This window comes from Equus przewalskii, chromosome X (assembly GCF_037783145.1).
Source record: "Equus przewalskii isolate Varuska chromosome X, EquPr2, whole genome shotgun sequence".
Lineage (NCBI taxonomy): Eukaryota > Metazoa > Chordata > Mammalia > Perissodactyla > Equidae > Equus > Equus przewalskii.
In genome coordinates, this window is record NC_091863.1 from 31,401,716 (window position 1) to 31,427,884 (window position 26,169).

A 26,169-nucleotide genomic window follows, 5' to 3' on the forward strand; every position below is an offset into this window, starting at 1 on the left:
ATTATAATAATTTGCATACATGAAAAAAATCACTATGAGGAAAAAATACTTAAGGTAAAATGTAAGGTCTTCATAAAAACTATGAAATTAAACATTGAGATTTGAATGCTACATTAAGAATATGAAAATAATTGCCTGCTGGACAAAATAAGGCAAAAATCAAATTGTTGACCTAAATTCTACAAGCTAATGGGTTGAACTATTTAATGACTTTGGGTTTCTGGATAGGAAAACCTCACTAACTCAAGTTTTATAAATTGTGATGAGCGCCAGGCCTGGGAAGAGGTCATTTTTTGCTGAAGAAATTACGAAAAGAGCATAAGTTAAAAATATATAAAAATAGTATAATAAATCTTTTTTTATTTGCTAAAGTAGGCCTGGTAGGGCTTCTACCTAAAAGGACCATGTGAAGTATAAAATACATATCAGTTTAAAAGGAAGTGCATTCCATATGAACAAGAGTGGTAGTTTAGACTGAAATTATCCAATATGGTACCTACTAGCCACTTGTGGCTATTGAGCACTTGAAATGTGTCTGGTTCCCACTGAGATATGCTATAAATAAAATACATACCAGATTTCAAAGACTTTTTACCAAAAATAGAATGCAAAATATCTCATTAATAATTTTCATACTGATTATATGAAATGATAATATTTTACCTACTGTGGGTTAATAATAATAAGATGTATTATTAAAATTAAAAAATAAAATAAAAAATGAATAAAAGGAAGTGGTGTTCCTTTTCTGTTTGTTCTAGGTCCTATTCTTTAAAAAGTCATGATTCTTTCAAGAGCCCTAGGAGAGACAGAGGCCCAGTTGCCAAAAATGATTTCTAAGTACGTGCCTTTATTTCCCTAGCACAATAAGGAAGCACAGAAGAGGCAGAGTCTAAGACGAGAGGAAGGAAAGACAGAGGAAAGATGTCTGCTTGTAAGTATAGCCAGTCAATAAGTCACTCAGCATTCACTGAACTTCCACAACTGTGTTAGGAAAACAGCTCTCCTATATTCAAAAGGAATACTGTTATTCACCATGCCTCTCAGTAAAATATAGATAGGACTAATGAGGATTGGAACTAAATTTTTATAATTTAGAAAGATTCTCTCACATTTCAGTGACTTTGATTTTAAGGATATTTTAGCTTAACAATGTGGCAAAGGCACTAGAAAAATAAACAATGTTTTCTATAGCCTTCTTCCTTTAATTTACGTTTCTCCAATTTATTTTTCTAACCCCCAAACCCCTCATCCTTTCACCCTACTGGTGTTAAAGCCAGGAAAAGCAAAGAATTTTAGGGCAGGCAGGCCTTTATCTCTCCAGGGTCGTGAAAACCACAGACTATTCCTTCCTCTTGCTATTCATTTGTTATTCAAGTCTCTCTTTATCACCCCTGCAGTTTCCAACTAACTTCTTCCAAACGTTTAATCTTGTTTTTATGCTATCAATTCCTTGACAAATTAAAGCTCATTCTAAACATTGGAAAAGCAACTATCAAATATTCTCACAAAATTTTAGAGCTAGAAAAGATGTTAATATCATCCTGTAAGGTCAGCAAAGTAACTTACCCAAAGTCATACTCAACCGAAGTCTGAGAGCCACTCTTACGATAAACAGTAGCCTCTAACAATACTTACGAACTGTAATAATAATCTTTTGCCTTGATGGTAAGAAAGCATGGCTATTATGACTTGTTAGTGACTCCAAAGAGCAAATTTCAGCAATGAAATTCTGTCACTCTAGTTGCATCACGGAAAATACATACCAACCAAACAAGCCCAAATGGAGGCTATCTACCTTGTATTCCTCTGTCTTCTAAATTCTAAAGTAAGTGAATGCTTACCTTTCTTATGTTCTTTCCAGAAACCTTTCAAGAAAACAAAACAATTTAAACTGTTCTTACCCACCATAATGAAAATTACTCTCAATATACCTTTTGTTTCTGAATTGGCAATAATTTTAATGACTTGTTATTGGAATTCAGGCTCATCATATGTGTCTGAAATAAATAAAAAAAATTATGTTCTAAAAGGAATAAAGACTATATATGAGATTACATATTTATGCATTCTAAACATTTAAACAGTTCAGGTAGTAATATAATCAACTCTTAATTGGATACTTCTGATGTGAGGATCAAAATAAATGTTATTGTATGTAACCTATACCTCAACAAAGCTGATTTTAAAATAATAAAAAAATGAAACCAAAACAAAAAAAAGCTTTTTTATGCATATAGCAGTATAGGAAGTACATATACACATAGACACACACAAATACATGATGAACTAAAATGCAAACTTATATCTAGACAGACAAATAGGAAAACAATTACCATATTTAGGATATCAGTAGTTTCTCCAAGGCCTCCCAAATCCACTGCTGGTGAAGAATTGTCTGTCTGTTTCCCTTTGGTCATTTTATCTTGAAAATAATCTGAATGATTAAAAGGGAAAAGAGAAAATGAGATTTCAGTGGAAAAGTGAAAGACAACTGGGCAATAAACAGAAATTATTCTGTAATATAAAGTACAGATATAATTTTACTAAAGGTCCTTTAACCTCATGTTAAGGGAATTGAACAGAATTCATTCACAATGACAATGGGTTTTAAAATCTCTTTTTGAAAGTTTACAGATTTTGATGCTGATGAGATAACTACTTTATTCATATGAACAGGGAAACACTACTTTGGGATAAATACTACCCAGGTATCAAACGTTGTGATAGGCAGTCCCCAAAAAGGACCCCAATGACCCACATCCTCCTGGTATGCATACCCTTGTGTAGTTCCCTTCCATATTTTATCAGTTTGGTCTGTATGGCCAATAAAATAAAGCAAACATAATTGTGATATTATTGTGGCTTATGTCTTGGTCCCCACACACACTCTCTCTTTTTTTCTTGGATCACTTGCTCTGGGGGAAGCCATGTTGTCAGCATCCCTAGGGAGAAGCCATATGCTGAAAAAGAGAAGCCTCCTGGCAATGACCGTGTGAGTGAACACAGAAGAGGATCCTCCAGCCCCAGTGGAGCCTTCAGATGACTGCAGCTGCATCTGAGAGTTTTACTACAACTACATGCCACACCCTGAGCCAGAACCACTCAGCTAGGCTGCTCCTGGACTCTTGACCCTCAGAAACTGAGATAATAAGTGTTTGTTGTTTTTACCTGCTAAGTTTTAGGGTCATTTGTTATCTAGCAACAGATAATGAGCACAAGCACTCAGAAACTTTCAGGGAAAACTGCCAAACTATTACATCATAAAGCAGATAACTAAGAGTTGTAAGCTCTACTTGACCTTACATTTTTCTCAATTACTATACTCCCCCGTTTAGCAGCCATATATTTATTTTAGAGGAGCTCCTTAATGAAGTCTTTGCTAAAAATGCCTGTCCACACTGATCTCTCCCTTGTAAATTCATTCAATTCAAATGAGCAAATCATCAGTTTGCATTTATTCCATGTGAGGTACTATGCAGGAGATATCAACTTAAGTGACGCTAATTCTTAATGAACTTATATTCTAGAAGGGAATATAAAATACATGATATAGAGGAATGAGAAATCACATCTGAATGTCGGGAATTAGGAAATGTTTCCCTAAGGAGGTGCAGGGAAGGATGAGTAGAATTCTGAGAGGCAGAGATGGAGGCAGATGGGGAAGAAAATGAAGCCCAGTATTAAGGGAAGCAGCAGAATAGCGTGTATTGAAGGCTTACCACGTGCTAGAAATATATTTTTTATACATGTGGGGTTAACCCCATGACAAGAGACGTAAGTATTACATTTCCATTTCACAAATGAATAAATTAAGGTTCAGTGACCCTTTTGGCACCAAGTATCAAACTCAGGTCTGTCTTGACTTCACAGGCTCTCTACTATGTTTGACTGTGAAGAGCTCAGTTTGATCAAAATCAGGGGTCAGCAAACTTTTTCGGTAAAAGGCCATACAGCAAACATTTTAGGCGTTGTGGCCATATGGTCTCTGTCCTAACTACTCAAACTGTGACTGTAGTGTGAAAGCAGCCAGAGACAATACATAAAGGAATGTGCATGACTGGGTTCCAATAAAACTTTATTTACAAAAACAGACATCTGGGCAAGATTTGGACCACGGGCCATGGTTTGCAGACCTGTAACCTAAATTAAGTTTATAAGAAAAAGACTATCGAGAGACAAAGTCAGAAAAGCAGGTGGGAGTTATATGGGGAAATTTATACTTATTTTCAAAAAATTAGGGATCCTCTGAAGACACTGGAGCAGACGGGAACTAAGCTGTACCTGAGGAAGATTAACACAGTGCTAAGCATGATAGATTGGAGAGGGCAGAGAATGGAGGTTTGGAAAACAGAAATTAGATCATTTAAGCTCATGGCCTTGCCTTATACTTGACTGAGAAAACAGAAGTCATCAGACCTGATCTGCTTTATCTTCTCATCAACGAATGTATGTATTTACCTACATTTTCCTGTTAAAATGTAGGATGCATCTTTCCTCTTACCAAAGACGCTCTATATGCTAGCCCCTCCTGTCTCCTCAAGAGTTTTACACCTCTAGGTATACACTCTCATATGCTATCAACCTCTCTAGGACTACTGGGTCATGTCTATTAGCATGCAAATAAGCTCTAATATTTCCCATTGAGCCCACATCTCCCTCTAGCTGCTTGCCCACTTCTCTGCTCCTCTTCATGACCAAAATATGCAAAAGAATTATCTACACACCCTCTCTCTTCTTCACTTCCTCACTTCCCATTCACATCTCAACTCTTAACACTGGCTTCTGCCTTGATCTTCCCCTGGAACTACTCTTGTCAAAATCTCCAGTAATCCCCATGACGCCAAATCACTGGGATGCTTCTTTGAGCTCTTTTTCCTTGAACTTTGAGTAGTACTTTGAATTCATGACCCTACTCTCTCCTAATTTCCCTCCTCCTACCCTACTGGCTAACCCTGAGGAAGGCTTCTTTGCTGGCTCTTCCTTCCCTCTCCTCTAAATGTTAGATGTTCTCAGGGCTAAATCCTGGGCTCTCTTCTCTTCCTACTCTACTCTCTAATAGGTGATCTTACCAACTTCCATGGATTGTAACTATCATCTCTATGCTGATGATTTCCAAATTTATATCTCTAATGCAGACCACTCTTCTGAACTTTAAGCTTGCATTTTCAACTGTCTGCTTGATATTTCTGCTCAGATGTCTCACAGCTATCTCAAGCTCACTTTTTAATTTTTTCCCTCAAACCAGTCAACCATCTTCCTGCCTAGGGATCATCCTTGATTGTTCCCTTTCCTTCACATCTATGTGTAATCCATTAACAGAGTTAGCAAGTTCAGTTGGTTCTATGTCTAAAATGTATTTAAAATCTGCCCCTTTCTCTCCATCTCAACACTTTGGTCCATACACCATCATCTCTTGTGAAAGGCTCCTAAGTATTCTTCCTACCTCTAGTCTGGCCTCCCTACAATCCACACAGAGGCAAAGTGATCATTTTAAAATGTAAATTGGATTGGAGCACATCTCTTCACAGTTTAAAACTCTTTAATGACTTTCTATTGCACTTAAGAAAAACAAATCAGATAGGCTTCTCACAGCCTATAAAACCGTGAATAATTTTTCACTGTCTCTTTCTTCAACATCAACTTGTCCTGCCTTTTCTCTCACTCTCTAGCCCCAATGGTCTTCTTTCCTTTTCTTATAAACTGCCTCCAAGTGTTTGTCTATATTATTTTCTCTGCCTGGAATGCATGTATCCTTTCTCTTTGTGTAACTATCTTTCTTATCCTTTGTTTTAGCTTAAATGTCATCTTCTCAGCAAGGTCTTCCCTGACCTCCTTCCCTCCAAGATAAACACTGAGGTCTGCAAAGAATTTAGAAAAAGTCACATTATATGTTGGCTATAACTTTCAAATTACTTTTTATTAAGATGGTTTTAGAAGTCACAAAAAGACAGGAGATGGCTTTTCCTTTTGATCTAGCTACAAAATTCTGTATATCTTCACATTCAAATCTCTTGAAGTGGGAAACAACTTCCCCCAACCCATAAACTTCTCTTTTCCTTGTACACACTGTTGTCAGAATCTACTTTTCCTGCATACTGGGCTGAAGAGGGCCAGTGATTTTTATCTCAGAAGGAAACATACAAAAGTTGTGGGTGAGATGCAGGAAACTGGCTCATTATGAAGGTCCTGGTTGTAGATAATATTTCATTCCCATGGCCCACAATTCTTGCCTGAATTCCTGATCCTTTATTGTTACAACTTTTTGTCCAGGTTCCTAATCCCAAAGATACAAAACTTATCTGTGCCATGGTTCTTAATCTCAGATGCCCAGATAGCTTCTTAACTCCAAACCTACTGCTTATTCTGATCTCCTGGTCCTGGCTTCTTGTCCTGACCCTATCATCTGAGCACATGCCCTGCAGTAACATCTATACACTCCTAAGATACACAAATGTCTGTAAACAAAATTATTTAGAAGAGGTGTATAATAGCTAAAGAGCTGTGATTACAATTTAAAATATGAAATCTATGTCTAAGTAGGAAGTGAGGTAGAGGTGTTAATAATAACCATGACCATGTTTATTAAGGGGTTTCTAGAGGTGCTAGTCTCAATGCTAAGTATTTTATACGCTTTACCTCATTTAATTGTCACAAACATTTTCTAAAATAGGTATTATTAAACTTGTTTCAAAGATAGGGAAACTGAGTCTCAGAGAAATTAACTTTCCCAAAGTCAGTCACATAGTTAACAAATGTCAGAGCTGGCATCTGAGCTCAGACCAATTTAACTCCATATCCTGTGCTCTTAACCACTATGTTGTACTGCCTTATACATAAATGCAGAACTTCACATGGGTCCAGAAAATCTGCATTCGAGTCCTGTTCACTTTATTTATAAGCTGAGTGACCTTGGGTAAGTCTCTCAATCTCTTCAAGCCTTGATTTTCTCGTCTATAAAAATGAAGACTATAACTCCCAGCTATTTCATGGAGTTGCTTCAGGGTTTAAAGGAGATAATGTAAGAGAAGGTACTATGTATGCCATGCACTGCTCTGTAAAGATACACTGCTGGTGTTATATGGGATTTTTAGGGTCACTGATGATGCTTTCTATTTCTAAGAGTATTCCTGGATTTGAGTTCAAATGAGAGATGTCAGTCTCTAACCAGGAAGGGAACAATTTAATAAATTGGAGAAAACATCTTAAGATAAACATGAAAATAACAGGAATAAAAGGTACACTTCTCCTAAGATCAGGCAGAGTAGCAAATGTTACCTGGTTCCACTGGCTGCAAGAGGCACGCCTTTGCAGGTATCATTTTCTCTGGCAGATTTTTTGCAGACATATGGAAAGGAATTGGATGGGGGGAAACACAAACAGGTGGTACAGGAGTCCTTTCCACTGTAGATAGTGTTCGTGTCATTTGAATAGAATCTGGGGATTTCTCCTTAAAATAAACAGGTTAAATAAATTGTTAGATGATGTTATATATTTAATATTGACATAAACTACCCTGCACTTGCTAAAAATACTGAGAGAAACACTTCAAAGTCGGCTAATATCCCACAACATTCACTTTTTAATAATCCCCACAGGCTCAAAAATGTTTTGTTCTGTTGTCTCTATATCTAAGTTGCTCTAAATTGTCAATTTGGAAGCCTGTTTTTCACATGGTGGGGAAAAGTGTGTGTATTTTCTCTACCTCCCCTGATAAAAAATTACCCATGAGACACAAACAAACAACTACAAAATACCTATGGGATATTTCTCAATCATTCCATATACATTTTTTCATAATAAAAAGCTAAACTTAACCTTTACCTCAAAAGGAATAAATTTTAGAATTTTTTAAAAAAGGAATGTCTCCTTTAAAAATTATTTGGTATTTTCTTGTTTAAAAAATGTGTCATTGAAATAATAATTTTAAAATACATAATGAGAATCTCTAAATTTAACTGAGAAAAAACATTCCCTCCCTCAAACTGAAGTCCTTATTTCTTTGTTTTCCACGTTTCATTGTTTATAGTATATAGCCTTCCACTGCACATGAGGTATAACTAACAGATAAAAGCAAAGAGGTCAATCCACATACAGTTGAGAAAGCAACTCAGCATTTAACCTGAGGTGATAAGATAGAGATAAGTACCACTGTCTATAAGTGAAGGTTCGCCATAATTTGAATTTTCTAATTTGTGTGTTTAACAGCTTAACTCTGAGTTTGCTTTAAAAGTTTATAAGCCCACAACTCTAGTCATTTAGTAAATTCATGAGAAGACTCTTCCTTGATTTAAAAAGAAAATGGATGTTCTCCTTCAGTTTTCTTTGCAGTGCTAGACAGTACTATTATAGAGCATAGGCCACAACTGTACCCTCTCTCTTCGCCGCACGCGGGCTGATAAAGTTCTCTCAAGTGTGTCTCCTGAGGTCAGATCACTGATGGGTAGAGAAGCCGCTGCAGGTAAGTAAGGATCTTCTATTTCATCTAACTCAAGTTCTTCTACCACACCAAGTCGTGGAGTGGCAAAAACCAGCATGTGACAGCCACCACAAGCAACCTGTAGCATAAATCCACAGATAAATTAATCCACATCAGCTTCAAACACAAGTGGGTTTTTAACAGTTTTCAGCTACATTTATTTAGTAGACTTCCTAGACTGATAGACTGATTCTGTGTGTGTGTCTCTTTCTCCCTCTCCCTCTCTATACATAGACACACACATATACGAATTACAATATATATTCTTTAAACACTATGATTAAAACATATTATTTTTGGTATAGCACTTTTTAAAATGATCTTCTCCATGAGACTATAAGCTTAGTGAATGAGGATTTGGTCATTTTGTTCATCACTGTATGCTTTGTATTCCTCATACTCAGCCCAGTATCTCGTGCAGAGCAAGGATTCATTAAATGGATGGCAAATGAAGGACTGGAAGCGTTCCATAGTACGAGGCACTGAGTCTTTGGAGAACAAATTTCAAGTGATATTATCATCACCAAGTAAACAAAATTTTCAAGTCTATAGTTCTTAACTGGCAAAAGTGTTAGAAACAATAGAGATACAATGCCTGATGGGGCTGACACTGAAACAATACCTTCTTATCCAAATAACATTTAGCCAATAAAACATATTTTCAAAACTCTTTAGTATCACATTTTCTCTTGTACAGGATTTGAGAGTCTCAGCAGTATCTAATTCAACAAATATTTATAGACAACTACTGTGAGTAAGGCACTCTGCTGGGTGCTACAGGAGACACAAAGTTTCCAGGCAGGACGCAGTCCTGGCTCTCAAGAGACATATGAGAACGAAGCAGAAGAGTGAAGTTTAGGGAACAAAGAAAGATGTTAAAGGAAGAAAATTAGGAAAGGGACAAACTTTCAGAGTGGCATGATGTCTAACATTTGGCTCTTAGGAAACGAGTATAATTATTAGACATAGCCATAATATTCTTTCATACAAACATAAAAGTACTTATTTTCTCGGAATACTGAAAGACTCAAATATAGGAATATGAAAATGTAAACAGGGGAATGCGATGCCCTTACCAATTGAACTATAAACCTCCTAGAACTACAGCACAAAGTGGGAACGAACTGATTGGTAAAATTCTCCAGTCCAAGTCCTAATTTTCCATGTCGACCATCTCCAAAAGTATATATAAGACCTGTATCTAAAATGCAAAAAAGAAAAGAATTATTAAAGTATCACTTGTATGGATCTATTTGTAAATAGACAAATATATAACTTACACAGTAATTTTCCCCTCAAATTCTTCATTGAATATACCCTGATCCATGGATGTTTCCATACTCTCTACGGTCTCTGCAATCCCACACTGGTGGTTTGTGAAGTTGAAACGTAGTCGTGTGAGCAGTGTGTGGAACAGCAGCAATCCAGCATGAGATCTCATGATACACACATTCTTCTCAAGGGGAAGGAGATCTTTGTATTCTGACCCCTTACTTCCCAAAACAATCTACTTTCTTTTTTCCTCAGGTCATTGATTAAATCAGGGTTTCTCATCCTTGGCACTATTAACACTTGGGGCCAGATAATTCTTGGTTGTGTGGGTCTGTCCTGCGCATTGTAGAATGTTTAGCAGTATCTTTGGCCTCTACCTACTAAATACCCATAGAATCCCCTGCCTCTGCAGTTATAACAATCAAAATGTTTTCAGACACTGCGATGTGTCCCCTGGGGGGGACAAAGTCACAACTGGTGATGAGGTACTGACTTAGATCAATCCAACTGTCTCTTTTACTAATTCTGCTCCTGGGCTGTGGAATGCTGCTGAAGGAAATGCCATAAATCAACCATGCTGACTAGTCCCTATATCAATACTGGGGTCTGCTGTACACCTGGGCCCATGATCAAGATGAGTAATCTTGTTGCTTTTCTCCAGTCAACCCTTTTGCCCACAGCCATAAGAACTCCTCTGAACCTTCACTCCTCAAACCCTTCCTTCATACCCTCCATCTCAAGCTGGGTAAGTGCCACGTAAGGAGAAGTAAAGGAAAGGGTGCCAGTCTGAGTGCAGAGGAGGGGATCTCCCTCTAGTCCAGGGATTAAGGAAGGCTTTCAAACTGAAGCCTAAAGGATGATTACAGTTTAGCTACATGAAGAAGGGAGGAAAGAATTTTCCAGGCAGAGTCAGCAGTACATACAAAGGCTCTGAATCAAGAGAAAATACAGTACAGTCAAGTTGAAAGGCAACCAATGTGCCTGGAGGGCAAAGGGGAGAAAGGTATGAGATGAGTCTGAACAGGTAAGAAGGAACCACACCAGAGAGGATCCTATTAGTTCATATGAAGGATTTTTCAACTCTATCTTAATGGAAATAATAAGCTAAATGAATGGTTTTAAGTTGAGAAATGATAAGATCACATTTGGGGACTTAAGAGTTTAAGATGGCAAAGTACTGCATACTAAGGAAATCCAAGAGAATTGACTGAAAAATGATTAGAAATACTAACAATTCAGTAAAGTGGCAAGTTCAAAAATTAATATTCAAAAATAAATAGATTCCCTATAAATAAGCAATAACCAATGTTTAGACACCAAATTTAGATTCATAATTCCTACTATTAGGTATTTATTTCCTTTCTTTATACATACTCCTTATCACCTTTTCCCCTTCTTCCTCCTTCTGACCCTGATTTCTTCATCTAAAATGGTTTTTAAGGTTTGTCTTTTAACTGGATTACCTTTAACTAGAAAAAATAAACTCTGATCCAAGCTACCTGACTGTACTTCCAACCTCAGAGAGCTTTTTAAAACAAGCCACTGGCTATAATGGGAAACCGGCAAGAACTTACAGATAACTTGCTACATGCCTCTCACTAGGCCTGGAGGAAAACAAAATTCATAACATCTGTCCTCTGGAGAGAATTCATGAGAAATAAGGCAAACAAAGTTAATGTTCAATTATTTGTGCTATAACTTCTTTCATCAGGAGGAAAGGTACTATGAAAGTTTAACCAAATAATCTAACTGTATTTTTTATGATCCATAAAAAGTACATATTTACCATCAATGGCAATTTAGAGTTTGTGAAAAAATGGCAGTAAGAACAGAAAAACTGAGATTAAGACTCTGTAGTAAGGGATACATATCAACAACTCTTCTGGGACTGTGAATGAATAATAATTCTTTATAGTTCTATTTCATGCTACAAGGACATCAATACTTGAAAACGGGCAAGTAGTTCTCTCTGAAAGGTTCTTTGGTGAAAAAGGAACAGTGTATGGTAATACCTTATATTTGCTTATTCCTAGTTCCCCTAACCAGATACCATTAGAGATGAGCTACATCGTAGCAGTAGCTTTTTTAGAAAGAAGGAAAAAAAAATGTAGAAATATCAGTATCTGGATTATTTCAAAATACTATATGATTTCTGACTTTTTAATGCCTTACTTCATTTTTAGATAGAAAATATAAGCAAGAAATAGTGAAATTACAGAGCCTTTCATTTTGAAGCAATCAAAATTGTGGAGTGTATCAATTACCTACAGGTAAGTGAGTGAGTCATTTTTAGGGGAGAATCTTTATTGAGTCCTATATTGGGCCACCTAGTTTCTGAGGTTGAGAAGTAGGCCCAGAGTAGCATCTTCCTGGATAAAGGAGAAACTACAGAATGGAAGATCTAGAGGACCCAGGTATTCACTTAGTGGTCTTTGAGGTGCCTTTCTATCACTGTGGAGAAAGTAAGAAAGAGTCACTCCTGAAAACGCCTCCTGGTGGCAAAAGCATCATAAGAATTTACTCAGCTGGAATGTAGCTCTGTCAGATTGAAAAGGGAGACTGTTTTAAAGTAAGCTCTTTCTTGTAAGACTTTTCTCTCTGGCCTTAGCAAAGGTAAGAGCTTACAAAATGATACAATTTCAGAAAGATTCCAGCTTTCTGCCAAAGTATACTACTATGGTCTTACCTCTGACAGTATTGACATATTTTGAGGTTCTAAATATTTGGATCACTTACACTGATTTTAAATTGAATTAAAATATTAAAAAGGGGTTTACAACTTTATATTTTGGCATATTAGACAAGAAATTCCATTTTCTCTATTATTAATTCTTTTGCTTAATTTAGATACATTCATTCCATATAGTATTTATTTTGTAATAAAATATACCCAATTCTATAAACATATAATAGAGATTCTGATCTGTACCTGTTATTAACGCTGTGTGATTCTCTCCACAGGAAATATAGCTTATTTTCTGATCCTTAATATGCTCAATGACTGTGGGTTCTGAAGTTTCAAAAATAAAAGTGCCAAGCCCCAGCTGACCGAATTGTCCCAGCCCAAAGGTGTACACGGCGTTCTCTGCAAGGGAATGGGCAAACAGAATAGAAGCATTGTGGGGAAGCAAACGCTGTCACCTGCATATCTAGAAAAACTTGATACTCAACCTTTAAAATGAGGGTTAAGTGCCTCTGAAAGAAATACCCATGTAAGAATACCTAATATTTAGGTACACATTTCTCCAGAATGAGAGAAAAATGACAAGGCACACAATTGTAAGAATTAAGGCATGGGTCTGATTTTATCTTTTACATATAACCATAAAAGGAATTGCTAAAGACAGGTAAGTCAGTGAACTACCTAAAATATCACTCAGCTCTTTAAAAAGTATCAATTGTCATTAAGCTAATTCCTTTCACTGCCTTAAATAAAAAAAATGAATAGTGCTTCCTACAGAAAAACTCCTTACTTTTAAAAGTAGTTTAACAGAATAATTTATTTTATAGAACAATTTCAGAGGAGCATTTGCATGAGAATTAAAACCTACACTAGATATGCTAGAATTTTTACTAGGAAATGCAATAATAATGAAAGGCGGGAAAGAAGCTTTCCTCTATATTACTATTTTTTTAAATGATTCCAAAGGACCTCCAATAACTTATAAATATTAGCTCCTGTATTCTTGAGAAATGGAAAGGCACTACAACAGGATAAATGAGTAGTGATGAAGGGGTTCTTTCAGACACACAACTCTTGCTGGCCCCTGCATTAGGAAGCACAGTATTTATTAGTCTACTTCTCAATAATTGAATACATTGCCTCTCCTGCTACAGAGGGAAGAGCAAAAGCTTTGGATTCAGGCAGGAGCCCAAACCTTCACTATTAATAGTTGCGGCAAGTATGTAAGTTACTTAAATTCTCTGATGTTATAATTCCCATCTAACAGAGTTGCTGTGAAGACTAAATGAGAAAACATTCAGGCAGATTTTAAAACATAATAGAACATTCAGTTGTAAAGAACATTTTTCTAAAAAGTAATTAATCAACTCATCTTATTCTGACAATGGAGGATACTGATGAACACATAACTATCTGTTGTCATATAATTTTACATTTTTTCTGTCTAAAGAATATTTCATAAATAAGACACATAGATATTACTTCTTAAAGAAAATATGCTGTGTCAAGGATATGAAACCACACTGAGGCAATGGTAAAACAGATCCTTCTTTTGGTGTAAAAACTACCTCTCTTAGTTTAATAATCACACAGCATATCTCAAGTTCTGAATGTTCAGTCTTAACAGTAGAATGTTGAATGAATTAAAACAACTGTCTATCGCTTGCTGGCCAACAACTACTCTAAGTTTCTTGGGCTGTCTTATATTAGCCTGTGAAATTAGGCCCTTTAGGCAGCCTGAATCCTGTTACAAAAGTTTTGCTCCTTATCTTGTTAGGTTCGCTTTCAGGTGCTTAGCTAATTGGTAATAACAGCTTCTTTTTTTTAAAATGACCTAAGACTCATTTATCTAAGGACATTACACATATCAACTAATATAATTTTTCATCATATCGCCTTTTTAACATTTAACAATGCAATTCAATGTTAATAAATAATACTGTATTAGGAAAACAGATTTATTAGCTGGCGTCAGATCAATATTGCTCTAATTTCACAGAATACGTTTGATTTCACAATTATAATCTCTTGCCCCATGGAGACCTTAAGTTTGTCCAGACATAATCTGGAAAAGATAAATTCTTATTTTCCTTGGGATGCAGATTTCTTTGTGGACTCCAACTCATGACCAGACTTTCTTGCCTTTTGGTAACTGCCGTGGATGACATACAAAATTACGACTATCACTCTGCCTCAGTTAGTGTGTGCTAAGTTCTAGTTTGGCTTTTCTCAACAGCAGTCCATTGTTTCCTCAACCATCACTACAACCAGTAGTTGTATTTTCGAACGTAACACAGTCAAGTGTAAATATTATGTTTTAAATAAATTCATCAGCAATTAACTAATTTTATCTTTAAAGTATTTTAATGAATGATACCCAAACAGATTTTAAGACCAGAGTTACAGACATAAGGAAAAACAAAGCTGGGGAGGGCCTCCATAGAATCATCTAATCCAAGTCCTTTCCTTTAGTGAAGGGGATGTCTAGAACAGATGATTAGCAGATGATTAGCTATTCTTTCCTTTAAGGTCTTGCAAAGTAGTCTATAACTCTTAGGTATTCAATTTAGTACTTAGCCAAACTGATGATCAATGCACTCTTCAGGTCCATTTCTTCATCAGTTAGGACTAAACATTTAATATTTCTGTCCACACTGTGCTCCAGAACACAGGTTTCTCACCAGGGCTGGCTCATAATAAAGCTCTCACAGATCCATGGAGAAATGTGAAAAATAGGCAAAGTGGTGAATTTTCCATACAGATAAATTTATACAATTTGAAGGTGTGTCTTTTATTATAAAACCAAGAGCTTTTTAATTTTTGTTTTGAAGATGCCCCTTATTTTATGATATAATGGTGAAAACAGATTGCACTTTTTTCTGTAATGTCCATCAAATGCAAAGTGGAAGTTGGCAACCATCTTTTGGTCCTCATATTCTTTTTACAAAATTAAAGACTTAAAATATAAAAACTTTACTAGTCTGCAAGATCCCAAAGGCTGCAAAAATCTGGAGAAAACAATCAATTTCTGGCAACACAGTTTTCAATCTCAAAACAAAGTTTGCAGTAAGCTAAATGTCTATAATATTACAAGAAAATATCACTCAGGTGCATTTTTTAAGTATAATTAAAAGTATCATGGATTATCTTGGAGCCTATTTCTATGAAAATATTTTATAATGTGTAGTTGAATGACATTATTATTATATAACATTTGTGTCCTTCAAAATAACCTCCAGTCATCTAATAATTTTCTATAATCTTTGTATAAACTATAGAAAATACATAGCACATAAAGAATAAGTTGCATTTCTGCCTACAGAATGAATTTTCAGATAATTTATAAAGATTAATTTTAAAGTTTACTTCCTAGAATAAATCTTTTTGAAATTATATGAAAAATTATTTTATTAGAAGAAATTTTTAAAAATCTTAAACCTCAGAATTATTTCAAAATTTAGAGTGAAGGCTTTGAAAAAATTATTTCTAACTTCAAAAAGATTCCATCTGGAAACTGTAATTCTGGGAAACCACAGGTCAATAAGCATGACTGGGACTAGAACAAGAAGTTAAGGAAAAGTTATGTAAGAGAGGAAAATTGAAAGATAAAATATTGCTCAATCACCTTGCAAGGATTATCATCTGAGAATTGGATATTATTAAAAATTTGTCTAGAACACTTCTAGCTTTGGGTTACTAAAGATTAAGTGGTGACTTCAGAAACTGTTAATTTCTTTTTGACCAAAAAAATCATAATAATCCACTACCTAACTGCATCACCTCGACACTATTCATCTAAAATAAATCCAATGCTGAACAAATTTGGGAGCCTCAATTTAGCAAGCATATTTTCAAGTAGTAAGTGTATTGTAATATATTGACTAGAATCCTGAAAATGACATGTCATACCAAATACAAAATTCAGAAGCCAAAAGTGACATTACTATTAAGGTTCTTTCTTTTATTATCTGTAATTTAAGATCTTAACATTTTTTAATGAATTACTATGATGAAATATAAAAAATCACAAAGAAATCACCAAGTTAGACGTTGTAAATATCACAAAGAAAAAATTATCAATGACGTGTAGAAAACAGTACCAACAGGGAACTTCTCCAAAAGAAAGTATTTCAGAAAAAATGTCAATTCTAGATAAATATGAAATACATATCTATGAGGAAAACAGTTTGTTCTTGAAAATGAGCTAAAAAAATGTTATTCTCTGGCACTTGAACATGTTAAGATCACGAAAATGTCAACTACGTTAGCAAAAACAATTCAACAAGATTCATCTTTTTCCTACTTAAAAATTTCTTCCATAGGCAAGAAATGTATATTAACTACAGGAATATAAAGTGGGGTTTTTAATGGAAAAGGATGCAAGGCCAACTTATATGGCATATCTAAAACAGTCAAACTCATAGAAGCAGAGACTAGAATGGTGGTTGCCAGGGGCTGGAATGGGGGAGAGGGGAGGTGCTAATCAACAGGCAAATGTTTCAGTCACACAAGCTAAGTTCTAGAGATCTGCCACATAATAACACTGTGCCTAGAGATAACAATATTGTATTGCACACTTAAAAATCTGTTAAGAGGGTGAATCAGACGTCAAATGTTCTTACCACAATAAAAAAAAAGAATATAAAAAAAATTTTGTCAGTAGCCACCACAGGAAGCAGGAACAGAGCAGCAAGGCTCACACGTACCTGTGAGAACCACTGTATGCCCTCCACCACAAGCTACTTGGATCACCTTCTCGGGAATTCCGGGCACCAGCTGGGGAATTCTGTGATTGATCAGCAGCTTACTGGGAAGACCTAACTTCCCACTTTCGGGTTCTCCAAATGTATACAATTCTCCCTCCGCTATTGAAGGAAAAGAACAGTGATCAATGACCACATAAACAGGAACAAAATACTGGTCTTTTTGGTATATGTTCGTACATTCAATAAAAAATATAGACAATGACAACTTAATAAATGTGAGCTTTCTTGAGATATTTTTACTGTATGGTAAGGAAATAAAGCTAGATTTTCTTTTCCCCTTGATTATTCTAATCCAAAATCTTCATGAAGAATTCACAACTATCACTACTAACAGCTAAAAAATTATTTTAGCTGTCTCACAATACATAGGGAAGATGATCTTACTCCTACTTACTTTTAATAAAGAAAAATGACTAGACATTAAGCCCCCATGCAGACATGGATTTTGTCCTGCTCACTACAGTACTGCAAGAACCTAGCAGTGTGTCTAGTACATTAAACATTTAATGAATACTTGTTGAATAATTGCTTTTATGTAACTTGTTTTAGAAAACTCATTTACATGTGAAGTAAACATGCTGAGAGAGCCTTAAGATAGCAGATTTTACTCAGTTAGATGGCACTTCCTACAGAAAGATTTTATCAAGGAACTTGTGACATTTAGTCACTGCTTTGTCCATACTAACGCTATTGATTTGCTTCTGTTACTACATTTATCACCCTATGACTATGAGCTTCTTCAAAGCAGGAACTTTTTAATTCATTTCTATGAGTTCTATAAAGCAGGAACTTAAAACTTTTGTAAATATATAACCTAAAATAAAGAATGACACAGAATATATCACCATTGGTGTGAAGAAAGAGGTAACACAGCATATCTCGCTGCTTATTGTTTGCATGTCTCTAAGAGAACCATGGTTGACCGTTGACCAACCCCTGGGAATGTGGCCCTTGGAGTGTTTTTTATGTTGGTGATTGATGATTTTGTTATGCACACCTGGAACAATGAATTATGCCAGCTTCGGTTCTTACAGTGGCTTTGTACAAACATCAACATTGATGATGTACACCTGGTTTCATTGTTGAGGGACCTGAGTTTCAGTTTCTGTGACTAGTTGCTAGCTGGAGGTGTCCAGCCCCCTGCATAAAAGCCTCAGACCCTGAGGATAGAGTGGGCTTCCCTAGGCAGAGCCATTGTACACACATCCCTGTACTTCACTGCCAAAGAGAAGGCACGTCCTGTGCGGCCTCAGAAGAGGAAAGACTAGGAAGTTTATGCTGGACCTCTCTGGAAGATAAACATAATTTTCCTGTTGGTTTTGCTCTGTATCCTTTGCTGTAATAAATCTTAGCTATGAATATAACCTGCTATTGAAGTTTGAGAGTCCTTTTAGCAAATCAGAACTTAGGGAAGCTGTGGGACATCTAACACACATGGTATGTGCCACTTAAAACTTGGTCAAATACTGCAAACACAGCTGTACTGATTTTCTGAATTGATCAGCACAGAAAATAAAGTTTTCTGAACCACAGTTTTCTATGAAGTGTTTAGAAAACACTGGCACAGAAGAGGCGCTCAGTAAGTCAGCACCCTTTGCCTTTTTTCTAATGTTTCTTGACTTTCATATGAAGAGAGTTACTAAGTCCAGATGAGTCTCTTTCCACTACTGTCTGTAAATTCCTGCTACTCCTCACACCTTAACATGGGTGAACTGTATGGCATGTGAGCCATATGTCAATAAAGCTGTTTTTTAACTGTTTTTAAAAGGCATAAAAACAAAAAAGCTCAATGTAACACCTGTTGGTTAAGATGGACAATTCTACCTGTTTCTCTACCGGCTAAAGCAGAGTTTAGTCATAAAATTGATTCTAATAGTTTTATTAAAATCCAAATATAAGACAATGATTTTGCTTGAGACCTTTTTTGGTTTTTTTGTTCTTCCATTTGTGTTTTTTTCTTTTTTGTTTTATAAACAAAGTAAGCACAGACCACACCAACCCCAGCAGCCTGAAAGTTGTCAATAAGTTGGTAGGGTGCTATTGCTCCAAGGAACACAACCAACTGATCACTCATTCACCTACTCCCTCATTTGACAATACTGATTATCAGTTTGTTCAAGGCACAAAGTGATACAGGGGTGAACAATACCAGCCAAGTCGGAGTATGCCTTCTCTTGGTACCAAGCTGCTACCAATTCATTGGTAAAGCTAGGAGCACTGGAATGGGTCAATCAGCACTTTCTAAACCTGAATCTGAGGTGTACAGAATAAGGAGTAAATATATAAAACAAAGATTTACAGAGATATCTAAGAGGGGCCACAAAGCTATTTCCCCTAGGTGTTTTTACTGTTAGAAAAACCATCAATGAGATAAAAAGCCATGATCATACTTCTCCTATTGTTACTAGTGTAGATGTAGACTATAACAGTTAAGAGTACAACATTTCAAATATCTTAACTAATGTAGAAAAGGTTGCCAGTGACTCCAGGAAAGGGAGAAATTGGAGATGTTGAGAAAAGTCCCAACAAAGGAAATTATATCCCATACTGAATTCTCTTCCTTTTCCATCTAATCTTCATCCCTGTTCCCACAATTAAAGTCTATGACTTATAGAAACAGTAAAAGCAAATTAGCAGGACAAGAGTAGAGTAGGTCAAAGTACCGAGGCAAGTGGATCCAGGAGAAAGTAGCCCATAGGTCTTGTTTTTAATGCCAAAGAGTCTAAGAAGTTTGAGAACCAAAATTTAGAAGGGTTTTTAACATATAAATTTTGTTTTTCTAACAGACTTAATATTCACTAAAAAAGGTGACATGTCAGAGAGGTGGAAATTCTAAACTCTCATTGAAATGAAGAAATGTTGTGACCTAAAGCAGACCAAAATTATTTCATTACATGGACCATTATGGCATTATTTCTATAGAACTGTAGAATCTTATAACATTTTATTATTAATTTAGTAATAACTTAGAAATGGGAGATAACATGATGAATCCAAAATGTTCTGCCTTACTTGTTATAAAAGCTGAATGGTAATATCCACAAGAGACCCAGGAGATAGGTTTCCCAATGGTCACTTGATGAGGGACGCACACATTATCTATATTTTTTAAACCAATTTGTCCTTCAGAATTGTCACCCCACATAAAAAGCTCTCCATCTTCTATAAAGAAAACACAAGGAGGAAAAAAGCTTTTAAAAAGTGGCAGGGCTATCAGGTTATTATATTTCCAACAGACTATTTTTTAATTTAGAAAAACTGTGTGTCTTGAAAGAAAAGTATTACTAAGTCATTTATACCAGCTAGCTACTTAAGAGTTCAATTTCTATTATGAAATGCTTCGATAATGATAAAGGACAGAGAATACCTTGATGTAAATCACTTTAGTCATGTCCATATTTTTATCTCAATAGCAAAGACAGAATATCTTTTCCTATGATAACCTTTTCTTATTGTAATGTCTCTAAACAGAAAATGGTTTCCTCCTTTCGAGCAGGCTGCCTGCAACTGAACTGAAGGACAGCATGAGTCACACTGGACATCTCCTGGGCAAGTTCCAGGCCAAAACAGCCTAGAAGACCTTGCTCTGGGAACACCGTGGAAACGATGCTTTAAAGGAAGAAAAACATAAACGCCTCTCACTAGCTTTTTTTTGACAATTTACTCTTGAAAACACATAATTTAGCTTCAGAGAACAGGAGGTAATTAAAATATATATCATCTCAAAAATAGGCTAACTTATGTTCTTTCTGATAAGAGTTTCAATGTCAGAAAAAGTCAAATTAGGAAAAATATTTTAGAAAGAAATTATCAAGACTTATATCTTTTAATTAATTTAAAATTTTTAATCTTTGAAGTGGTTTAATGATAAGGCAAATAAAAGGAAAATTAAAAATAAGAACCCAAAGAAGGATGTGAAAATGCTAACTGTATGGCTGACAGAACTTAAGGGAGAGAGCTGTAGCTCCAACTCTGGCTCTCCCGACAGCTAGAGCAACACCGAAAGTTACACAGCTCTCCCGACTGGAACAAAGAAGCACACCAGCAGCTTCTTCAGTGAGACCAGCTTTACCTTGGCTCCAAATTTTAAAGAAATTACTGATATGGGCTTTTGATAGAGAGGGTAGAGAGATGTGAAGACCATTATAAATTATATTTTAACAACATATATCCAACAGATTGCTATGGTGTTTCTGATAGCAACTTCATTAAAGTAAGCATAACTTTCAGAACACACGGTGAAGATAATATTTAAGAATATCTAAAGGAATAGATGGACAGTGTAAGTCAGAATTTATTTAAAAATTACCTTCTAAATGTATGTTTACCTCTAACTCTAAATAAGAATAAAATTGAAGTATATGTCATGATTTAAAGTTCTATTTTAAATGTCTTCTGAAAACACATAGTCAATGAAAGAAAACTAAACATCAACGCCATCTTCAATTTCCTGAGTTGGTATACCCTAGTCTAAAGGAAAGAGATGTGTCCCAGCTTGAGATAGAGAAAAGTCTCACCAGTTAATGCAGCTGAACTACTAGATCCAGCAGAGAGCTGTTTAATCTTATGCTGGGATGTAAAAAATTTAATTCGATGAAAGGTATTTCTATCTTCATCATCGCCAAGTCCCAGCTGTCCCTCACTATTTCCTCCAGTTGCATATACTTTGCCTCCTTCTGCACACAGAAAAAAGAAAACATCAGTATACTGTAGTCACCATCTTTATGAGACAGGCCAGTGTATACCAGGTATTTCCTCTATTAACAGCGAAGAAAGTTGAAAGCTGGCATTATCCTATAATTTGATGAACAATTTCATTTCAGTGTCAAAAATAAAGCAAAACAAGCAAGGCTATACATTTTTGTGAGATTTTTATAAAACACGCTAGAGTTTAAGTAGCAATTGGAATCTACAGAATGTGTGGAATATATTTTCTTGCTCATGCAGCACTTTATTAATTCAGAGCAAAAAAGATGAAAGTAATTTCCAAATTAGTTTATAATCCAAATCAAACTATTTAAAAAGAGATGTGGTTCATTAATTTTAAATTCAATACCCATTAAAACTAAGATACAATAGGTAACTAATAAGTAAAATAAGGCAAATTCAAGAAGAATATAATTAGAAACACAAAAATTCTATGTTGTATAATTATTTTAATTTTCTAGCTAAATAGGAAGGCAGTATAGCATTGTGTTTAGGAGAGAGGACTCCAGAGCCAGACTTCCTGGGTGCAAATTCTGGCTTGCCACTTATCAGCTGTGTGACCTTGAATGAGCTGTACTTAACCTCCCAGTGTCTCATTTTCCTCATCTGTAAAACAGGGATAATAATAGTGCCTACTTCATATAATTGTTATGATGATTAAATTAGTTAACATTATAAATTCTTAGAACAGCATTTGGCTCACTGTAAGCACTATATAAACATTTGTTAAGTACTTTCTTAATCAAATAAGAAGTATATCATACTTAGATAATAAACATTGCCAGTAGGCTCTAAAGTAATGAATATTTTAATAAATACACACATATTAAAAATTAGTTATATCTGTCATAAAAATGCACATGAAGTTAAAGCCTAGCTAAATTATAGGGGAAACTGAGGGCAAAATCAACTTGAATAAGTAAACACTTTAGAAAAAAATGAAACCTAATTGAGGAAACAAGACTAGCTTTCAAATGGAAGATACTACAAGCCATGAGGAATTGGACCGCACAATTTAACACATACAGAGCAAACCACAGTTGGTGGAATGCTAAAGCAGTTCACAGAACTACATGAGTAAAAAGTTGAATAGTTTTAGAACAAAAAGTAGTAAAAAGTTTAGTAAAAAGTTGAATAGAAGAAAAAGCTCCAAGGAAGAAGTAAGACACATCTTGGATCCTAAAAGAAAAGAATCTGAATACAAAGAGGAGACATTTCAGCAAGGAAAAAGTAGGAGTGAGGGCAGAAAGGAGAAGAGGAGCCCAGGCAGTGAGAACAGCCTGAAGCCAGAAGCAGCTGTGTGTGTGGCAAAGGAAGTGGGGAAGAGTGCTTGGTGGTCAGGGCCTGGATGTCTAACTGCTCCAGCACCATTTGTTGAAAAGACTACTTTTTCTCCATTGAATTGCTTTGGCAGCTGTGTCAAACAGTAGTTGGGCATACACGTGTGGGTCTACTTCTGGACTCTAGTCTGTTCCATTAGTCTTTGTCTGTCTTTTTGCTGAAGAGCACACTGTCTTGATTACTGCAGCTTTTCAGTAGGTCTTGAAATCAGACAGTACTAGTCCTCCAATTTTGTTAGTTTCACAACTGTTTTGGCTATTCTGAATCCCTTGCTTTTCCATATAATCTCTAGAATCACCTTGTCAATTTCTACACACACAAAGCCTATTTGGATTTTGATTGGAACTGTGCTAATCCACATCAATAGCCTTCTGGGGGTGGCTTCCACTTATCCTCAGAAAAGATGAGGGAAGAGTAAGATCAAGAGGTGTGAGCACAGATAAGGAGATGCTGTCCCTCAACATAATCCAAGAAAAGAAGCTTTTTCTTCAGCCATTTAACATTTGTCTGCATATTTTCAAAGGAAAACAAGTGTTCTAACCATTTACATTTTAAAAAATCCTAATCTTACCATCGCCAAGGTACTATTTCTATCAATTTGACAAAGCCGCAAATGTTAGTGGAGTGAGACCTCAGTCTTCAAATGTGGCAGAAAGTCATACAGATTGAGTACTATACCTGTTGCCACTATGGTGTGGGTCCTTCCACAGGCAACAAATTTCACTTTTTCAGGTTTTAAAGCTAAAAATATAAAATATGACAATTAAAATATTTTATGGTTATGAAAATGATAATCAGGTCAAATATTAACTAGGTGGTAGCACTGAGATTTAAATCCAGTCCTGTCAGACCTCAAAGTCAATGCTCAACTAATAAATCAAAAGTTTTCAGAACTAGTGATACATCATAAGCAGTGCAGCTTTGAGAAAAATATAGATAGTTCAGCCCCACCCCTGGAGAATCTACGTCAGTAGACCTGAAGTAAGACATAGGCATCTATATATTTTTAAAAACTCCAGAGGTAATTGATATGTGCTGAGATCCACTGCATTGTTATGCTGCCTCCTCATCAATCTGATTTTTTTCCTAGTCTGCTACTTTATGCAGTGAAACACTGTAAGGCCAGTATTCATAGGCATACATCTATGTTAAAGTTCTTCATTCATTCATTTACATATTCAGGAAACATTCACAGAACATCTCCTAAGTGCTTAGCAAAGGGGCTGCAAAGATCACTAAGACAGAGTCCCTGGTCTCAGGGATCCCATAGTCTAGACAATCCAGTTAGCTCACCTATTAGATACTGGAGAGTAAGAATCATAGGAGCTGTGAATAAACCCAAGGGATTAGTAGACTGTGCTCAATAAATACTTTTTGACCAAGTGAAATACTTCAAAAGTTCCATAACAACATCTATAATTAGCATGGACATGATAAATTACACTGAAATTCTGAGCTGAAATTAAGGGTTTGGCTAGGAAAATAAAAAAACACTGTTCTTGCTACATCCTAAGGAATCTCCATCGCCATTCAAGTTTAGTTAATGTTCATAGGTCACAACCAAACAGAAGTTTCGCACATAATAGTGAGAAAGCTTTGTAAAGGTACTGTACGTCCCATATTTTCTGGGATAGTTCTGATTTAAAATATTTTGTCCCGTTGTTCTTGTAAGAACACTAGTACTAATCAACCCCTAGTCCCAATGTTTTGTTCAGCACATCTACTCACTACATTACAGCAAGGCAAAATGTGTTTTATAAAACTAGCAACTACACAGAAGCATGATGTCCACAAGTCTAATAAATGACACAGAGCTCAAAATTCTAACATATTATATTGTTTGTTCTTTGATATACAATAACAGTAATATTTAAGAAGGTTTACAAACAGGCCAACAACAAAAAAAGGATGTCCAAGTGCAATACCATAGAACCATTACCTCCTTTGTGGTGTCTGAGTTTAAAATCAGCGTGATTTTTACTCTCTAACATAAAAGTAGTTTTGAATATCATAAACAATAGAGTTAAACGTCAATAATATTCAAGTAAATATCAGCAAATAAAGAACTGAAGGATTTATTATTTATAATATGATAATAAAGAACCACACAATTAATATAAAAGTACTTTATATAGTTTAAGTATTTAAAGTGATAAAGAAAAGACCCCAAACCTTTGATACATGTTGGCTTGCTCACAGGTGATTCTGATCCTAATCCTAACTGGCCCCAGTTGTTACTGCCAAACATGTAAAGTTTATTATTTCCTGGTGGGAAGAAAAAAATAATAAATTGAAGCATTTTCAACATAATGTGAGATGAAGCCATCACAAAGCAATAAAAAAACTATACTTAAAAGCTGTCATTGGTTTTCCATGTTGAAACAAGCTACCTTGTCCATCCATGTGTAGCCAGATTCTGTTAGGTGTAAAAAGTTTCTAAGATTATACAAGGACAGGTTTTTTTTGTTACACAGATATATTAAAATAGATTTACTCCAAGAAAGTAAGGTGTATAGAAAACAATTTATATTTACTAAGGGAACTAGTATATTTACTAAGGGAACTTAAAATTTAAGAGACTCTCTTGATAAATCAATTTGTCAAGAATTCTCTGGCAAAGTAAAGAAAACACTTTCTGTATATTTTCAACATGTTTCAAACACAGTACATCTACAATATTTAGGATTCTTTAAGTATTACTAACATCGTTTAGGATTTTAATACTAACCTGTAACAACAGCAGTATGTTCATCTCCACATGCAAGACATATAGGTATATCATTTTTAAACCAGAATTTGCTGGGAATATTTTCAGCAAATCTAGTTTTTCCAAATGTAAACACAGCACCCGAATCTGCAAATATACAACAGTTTCTATTTTACAACTTTTACCATGTTGCCTGTTACTCAAATATTTTTTC

At 35.4% G+C, this 26,169-nt stretch overlaps 1 protein-coding gene across 7 annotated transcripts in view; it reads right to left on the bottom strand.

The window, feature by feature from the left end:
- Nucleotides 1–26,169, bottom strand: part of LOC103562717 (X-linked retinitis pigmentosa GTPase regulator) — a 53,968-nt gene that overhangs the window by 25,914 nt on the left and 1,885 nt on the right. For 6 of the 7 annotated variants that reach the window (XM_070604715.1, XM_070604718.1, XM_070604717.1 and 3 more), the window contains exons 2-13: nt 25,977–26,102; nt 25,421–25,513; nt 23,927–23,989; nt 21,718–21,876; nt 20,213–20,362; nt 17,141–17,299; nt 12,681–12,836; nt 9,556–9,680; nt 8,373–8,558; nt 7,279–7,450; nt 2,337–2,437; nt 1,935–2,000 (exon numbers count right to left, since the gene is read on the bottom strand). In XM_070604715.1, the coding sequence (XP_070460816.1) occupies nt 1,935–2,000; nt 2,337–2,437; nt 7,279–7,450; nt 8,373–8,558; nt 9,556–9,680; nt 12,681–12,836; nt 17,141–17,299; nt 20,213–20,362; nt 21,718–21,876; nt 23,927–23,989; nt 25,421–25,513; nt 25,977–26,102 (1,556 nt within the window). The remainder of the gene's footprint in view (nt 1–1,934; nt 2,001–2,336; nt 2,438–7,278; nt 7,451–8,372; nt 8,559–9,555; nt 9,681–12,680; nt 12,837–17,140; nt 17,300–20,212; nt 20,363–21,717; nt 21,877–23,926; nt 23,990–25,420; nt 25,514–25,976; nt 26,103–26,169) is intronic. The other variant, XM_070604714.1, reaches the window with a different exon arrangement.